Genomic DNA, 6,516 nt, shown 5'->3' on the forward strand with positions numbered 1-6,516 from the left:
CCAATGAGCTCCGCACTAGCGACCTCCGTGGCATCGAGCTCCGAGTCGACGAGCCTTGATTCGCCCAAGTAGCAAGAAGATGTTGTGTTGAAAAGTGTATTTTGCAAGCGTATGTTTCAAGTGTTTCAGGTGTTTGATATGCATGTTGTAAGTGTTTGATGTGGATGTTGCAAAAGTAGATCGGGATGTTGCATTTGTTGCAATGGTTATGCACGTATGTTGCAACCGTTTGTTCTAAATGTTTCAGTTGTTTCTGACGTATGTTGCACGTGTTTTATCTGGGTGTTACATACGTTTCACACTTATGTTGCAAGTATTTCATTCGGATGTTGCATATATTCTGCAATGGCTATACACGTGTTTTCCTCGTGTTTCAGACCTATGTTGCAAGTGTTTCAATTGTTTCGGACGTATGTTGCAAATATTTCATCTAGATGTTGCAAAATTAGATCTAGTATTGCACATGTTGCAATGGGACCCATAAGCAGCAGCTTGCTGCAGCTGCTAGGCCCGCCTGCATGTGCATGGATGTGGAGGGTGCGCGAGTGGCAGGCACGGGAAACCATGCGGACGCAGATCGAGATGGAGCAGCGCGGCACATGGAGCGGACACACGGAGTGGCGCGGGACACAATGTGGCCGCGGACATGGCGTAGCGCGAGCACCCATGAGAAGCAGGCGCAGGCGTGCAGGCAGGCGGGTGCAAGCAGCATGCCTATGTGAAGCACACGTGGACGTCCGGACGCTGGCCCCTGTTTTATTCATCATAATTCATATATACACTATATAAGCACACGTACATGAGATAGCTAAAAAGCAGTCGTGCGTGCTGCATTGTGGAGTTTGTACACTTGTACTATCCGTTTGGGTACGCCAACTTAAGATGGAGGATGGAGGACGTGATCCGAGGCAGCCATCAACGACGTGGGCTGTCTCCGTTCGATGGGGGAAGTGGCGTGGTAGGGTCGGAGGCACCAGGCCCGTCACCGTGACGGGGAAGGGGACGGTAGGGACGCCCATGAGCTGGGCACGCCCCGATGCACGCAGGATGGTTGGGGTTCAAAGCGCCGCCGCCGATACCTTAAAAATTGGAAGTGTCAAATGCGTATATAGTACAGTAATTGATACGTACTCCCTCTATCCCAAACTATAAGATGTTTTGACTTTTCTAGATACGTTACATTTATTATGCATATAGATATACACCGTGTCTAAATACATAGTAAAATCAATGTATTAAAAAAACCAATACATCTTATAATTTGAGACGGATTTAGTAGTTTCTCATCAGTTAGTAGGAGTACAAGTGTATAACCCATGTCCATTGCTAGGTGCCACACGACGAACGACGAACAATATATGTAACTGAGAGCAATTTAGAATAGCTAACCAACGCCGCGGGCTCCATGGCATACGGAGGTGGGCAAGATCACCGCGGAGATGACGAACAGTGCGAGCACGAGGAGACAGGCGGTTTTGGTGACGGACGCCATCGCACTTTGGCTGGTTAACTAGCTGCTTGGCCCTCGGAGCGCGCTCTGTGATCTTGGAGGCCATTATTTATAGACATCGTATTATTAAATTATTTTGATATAAGTGGCCCATGTAATGTAGTTAAAGAAATGTATATGTCACTACTGGAAACGCGTGCTTTGCCGAGGACCTGAGGCTTTACCGAGGGCCAAATCTCGGGCACTCGGCAAAGACACTCTTTGCCGAGGGCCAGCCACAGGAGCCCTCGGCAAAGAACGGCCCTCGGGAAAGAGGCCTTTACCGAGGGTCCGGCCCTCGGCAAAGACAGGCCCACGGCAAATCAAATCTTTGCCGAGGGCCGCGGCCCTCGGCAAATTAGGCCCGTTGGGTCACGGCGGCCATTCCCGTCAAGCTTTGCCGAGGGCCACCCGTTAGGCCCTCGGTAAAGGTTTTTTTTTCTGTGAAACCAGTTTTTCGGCAAATTTTTTTTTAAAAAAAGTCTTTGCCGAGGGCTCTAGATCAGGCCCTCGGCAAAGTTTTTTTTTTGGAACCAGTTTTTCGGCCAAATTTTTTTTTTATAAATCGTCTTTGTCGAGGGCCCGAGGCAAGACCCTCGGCAAAGAAGCCCTTTGCCGAGGGCCAGGCTAGGCCCTTGGCAAAGATTTTTTTTTGTTTTTTTAGCCCAGTTTTTTTGTGGTGCTACAATACATTGTTTTGAACTCAATTTTAAAATTTGGGCCAATTTTGACTTTTTTTTGTATATTTCCTTAATTTATTTCGATTCGTTGATTTTTTTTCGAATATGTCAAATTTGAACCGCAGGTGCATGGAATATTACAATGTAGTGTTTCGAAAAATGTTATTCATGTTAATTGGTGCATGTTGAGTCCCTATCCATGAACTCGCATCAAATTTCGTGCATCTTCTTCGCGTAACATGACGACCGACTTGCCGAAAAAGTGTTTTAAAATTATATAAAATCCATACGAAGTCCGAAAATCACGAAACTTGGCGAGATGTCATGTTATCGCATGTGTAGGCTGTGGTAAAAAATTGAGAAGGTTTCGAGCGAGTTGCGACGTCGGATGCCTGAAACCCAGACATCTCCACATGCGCGAAATTTGATGCGAGTTCGTGGATAGGGACTCAACATGCACCAATTAACATGAATAACATTTTTCGAAACACTACATTGCAATATTCCATGCACATACAGTTCAAATTTGACATATTCAAAAAAAATCAAAGAAACGAAATAAATTAAGAAAATATATCAAAAAAGTTAAAATTGACCCAAATTTTAAAATTAAATTTTAAATAAAGTATTATAGCCCCACAAAAAAACTGGGTTCAAAAAACCAAAAAAAAATTACCAAGGGCTCTTTGCCGAGGGCCTGGCCCGTGGCCCTCGGCAAAAAAAATTTTTTAAAAATTAAAAAAATCTTTGCCGAGGGCCCTGGATCTGGGCCCTCGGCAAAGGGCCCAAACCTAAATCAGGCCGCCAGCCCAAATTCCCGATCTAAATCTTGTCAAAAAAAAATCCCGATCGAAACCACATCTCCCTCCCCACGCGCCCGCTCGCGGCCGGCCCCCGCGACTCCACCACCGCCGCCGCGCACCCCGCCGCCGCGCGCCCCCACCGCCGCGCGTGCACCCCGGTCGCCTCGCGCCTCCACCACCGCCGCCGCGCACCCCGCTGCCGCGCGCCCGCCGCTGCGCGCCTGGCCACCCCGCGCGCCCCACCGCCCCGCGCTCGGCCGCCCAGCGCGCCCCGCCGCCCCACCACGCCCAGTGGCGGCCGAGGTCGCGCACTGCCTCCCTTCCCCATCTCCGTCGAGCAAGGGGAGGTCGGCCGCCCCGGCCGGCCCTTCGGCAGCCCCCCCTCACCGGCCTTCCCGCCCCGACCCCAGCCCCCAGGTCGCCCCCGTCGCCGGCTGCTGTTGGAGGGGAGGAGGCAGAGGGTGAAGTTGGAGGAAGAAGAGAAGGAGAAGAGGAGAAGGAGGAAGGGGAAGAAAAGGAGAAGAAGAGGAGAAGGAGGAAGGGGAAGAGAAGAAGAAGAAGAGGAAAATGAGAGAAGAAAGGGAAGAGGGGGAGAGGAGTACTCCAACGCCGCTCAACCTTGCCGGAGAAGAAAGTGACCCCCGCACCACGACGCCCGACTCCACCGCAACCCTAGGTAAAACTCTCATTGTCGGCCTTCGTGCCGTATGTGGTTGTCTGGGCCTTCGTGCCGTATGTGGTTGTGTGGGCCTTCGTGCCGTAAGTTGATATGAGGGCCTTCGTGCCGTTGTGGTTGTCGGCCTTCGTGCCGTTGTGAATGTCGGCCATCGTGTCGTTTTTTGCAGGTTTTGGAAACCTCTCCGTGCAGGGGAGGTGCTGTCGAAATTTTGAACAAACAATAACCTATTGTCTTTTTATGCAGGAGAAGAGTACGTCGGAGGGGACCCGGAGGACCCCGATCGTCTTCGTCGACGTCGCGGTTCTGCCTGCACTGCGTCGCCTCGCCACTGCATCGATTCGCCACTGCCCCGCTAGCCTTACTTCACCGACACCCTAGGTATAAATAACCTCTTTTCCACATGTCTGTCGTAGCCCACGCGTAACCCAGTTAGGCGTCTCCCGTCCGAAAGAGATACGATCATAGGTATGCGGATCTTTGTGTATCTACGACCGTATCTGTTTTGGATTGTCCACGTTTTTTGGATAGCCCGTGGATGCGTAGATGGGTTAGTTTCCATGGTCCGCTCTGGTCCGAGAAGGAGTTTCGGCAACACCTCCCTGTTGTTCTCCGGATACACACTCTCCCTTGCAGGACGTGTATCGGGAGAACAGCGGGGAGGTGCTGCCGAAATTCTATCTCAGAGAGGAGTAGAGCATGGAAACTGACCTCATCTACGCATCCGCGGGTGGGATTAGGACCTATCCTCACCTATTAGACAGTAGGAACACCACGTAGATGCAATTGATGGTCATAATACTCTATGATGTAAATGTTAAAGGATGGAGGACCGTCAGTGGATGTACACGGGCTAGAGAAGAGGGAGTGACTATGACTATGAATGGGCTAAGGGGATAGATGGTTTCTTGAAACATGCATTTGGCCCAGGAGCAGGAGGACATTCTCTAGTTTGGTGTCCCTGCAGCAAATGTGACAATAGGAGAAAAGTAGACGAGAAGACCATGGGTAGACATCTTGTGTTCAATGGTTATACGCCTGGCTACCAGTAGTGGATCTACCATGGTGAAGCAGATCGTATAAGAGCGGAGGTGGTGAGACCACGCCTCGAGGCTTTTGATGATGATGCCGGGGTAGCAGACATGCTAGATGACGCCCACCAAACTCACTTCACTGAACGATGTGAGAAGGAGGAGATGGAGGAATCCACAAAGGACTTCTACAAAATGTTGGACTCGGTACAGAAACCCCTTCACGAGCGTACAATGATTTCTCAGCTGGATGCGATTGGACGCGTAATGGGGTTGAAGGCCGAGTTAAACCTGAGTCGAGAAGGCTTCGATAAGATGTTGGCCGTGTTTGGCACCATGCTACCGGAGAAGCACACTTTGCCGACGAACTTGTACGAGGCAGAGAAACTCCTTCGTATGCTTAAGATGCCGTATGACAAGATACATGTTTGTTCGAAGGGGTGCGTCCTATTTAGGAAAGAACACAAGGATGCAAATTACTGTCTGAAGTGTAAATCCTCCAGGTGCCTAGAGGTAGACTCTAGTGATGGTCAGAAGAAGCAGCTTCCGATCCCCGCGAGAGTGCTACGGCACCTTCCTTTCCTACCGAGGATCCAACGGCTATTCATGACTGAGGAATCCGCAAAACAGATGACATGGCACAAAGATGGCAAATGGTGCAATCCTGGGAAGATGGTACATCCGTCTGATGCTGAAGCATGGATGTATTTCAATGACAAACATCGTGACAAAGTAGCTGAGGCCCGTAATGTACGTGTCGTGCTAGCAACAGATGTGTTCAATCCTTATGGAATGATGGCTGCCTCATACACATGCTGGCCTATTTTTGTTATCCCCCTCAATCTCCCTCCCAGCATCTCCTTTCAACGGCATAACGTATTCTTGTCGTTGATAATTCCTGGACACCCAGGGAGTAATATGGGTGTGTTCATGGAGCCTGTGATTGATGAATTGATCCACGCTTGGGAGAAGGGGGTATGGACATACGATCGAGCTACAAAGACAAGCTTCAAAATGCACGTTTGGTACCACTACTCCCTGCATGACTTCCTGGCGTATGGGTTATTCGCCGCCTGGTGTGTTCATGGGAAGTTCCCATGCCCAGTATGCAAGGAAGCCTAAGGTTCATTTGGTTGAAGAAGGGTGGCAAGTATTCATCGTTCGACCAGCATCGTCAGTTCCTCCCTCTAGACCATGAATTTAGAGAAGACATCAAGAGCTTTACGAAAGGTGTCAAAGTGACAGACCCTAAACCGCACTTAAGGACTGGTGCCAAGGTTCGTGTTCAGATAGATGCTCTCGTGCCCAATGAAGAAGGTGGTTTTGTGGGATATGGTGAGGAACATATGTGGACTCATAAATCCGGCTTGACGAGGCTCCCCTATTTCGATGACCTTCTTCTGCCACATAACATTGATGTAATGCACACTGAAAAGAATACACTGACTAGTCTAAGGACAATGTTAAGGCTAGAGTGGACCTAGCGACGTTGTGCGATAGACCAAATCAAGCGATGCAGCCTCCTAGTGGCCGAAACAAGAACTAGAAAAGGCCTAAGGTCAATTTCATCTTGCAAATCGATCAAAGGAGGGAGGTACTAAAATGGATCCAGATGTTAATGTTTCCAGATGGATATGCAGCGAATCTTAGCAGGGGAGTGAACTTAGGCACTCTGCGAGTCAATAGGATGAAGAGTCATGACTACCACATATGGATTGAGCAGCTTCTTCCGGCGATGGTCCGAGGTTATGTCCCTGAGCATGTCTGGCAAGTGCTGGCAGAGTTGAGCTTTTTCTTCCGCCAGCTTTGTGCCAAGGAGATATCTCGGACCGTCGCT

The 6,516-nt window shown here is 49.7% G+C and overlaps 1 protein-coding gene across 1 annotated transcript; it reads right to left on the reverse strand.

Moving 5' to 3' along the window:
* Positions 1–730: 730 nt before the first annotated feature.
* LOC136524863 (uncharacterized) lies at positions 731–1,523 on the reverse strand. The gene is made up of 2 exons (XM_066518109.1): positions 1,390–1,523; positions 731–1,079 (listed from the first exon to the last, which is right to left on the reverse strand). The coding sequence occupies exons 1-2, from the start codon at positions 1,490–1,492 to the stop codon at positions 916–918; spliced, it is 267 nt and encodes an 88-aa protein (XP_066374206.1). The 5' UTR covers positions 1,493–1,523; the 3' UTR covers positions 731–915.
* Positions 1,524–6,516: the final 4,993 nt, after the last annotated feature.

Source organism: Miscanthus floridulus, chromosome 18, assembly GCF_019320115.1.
Source record: "Miscanthus floridulus cultivar M001 chromosome 18, ASM1932011v1, whole genome shotgun sequence".
Taxonomy (NCBI): Eukaryota; Viridiplantae; Streptophyta; class Magnoliopsida; order Poales; family Poaceae; genus Miscanthus; species Miscanthus floridulus.

Excerpts from the sequence above, each read along its gene's own strand:
- LOC136524863 (XM_066518109.1), bottom strand. The coding sequence starts at position 1,492 with ATGGCGTCCGTCACCAAAACCGCCTGTCTCCTCGTGCTCGCACTGTTC. Across the intron at positions 1,080-1,389 it reads CCATGGAGCCCGCGGCGTTG|GTATCGGCGGCGGCGCTTTG; the intron begins GTTAGCTATTCT and ends CCAATTTTTAAG.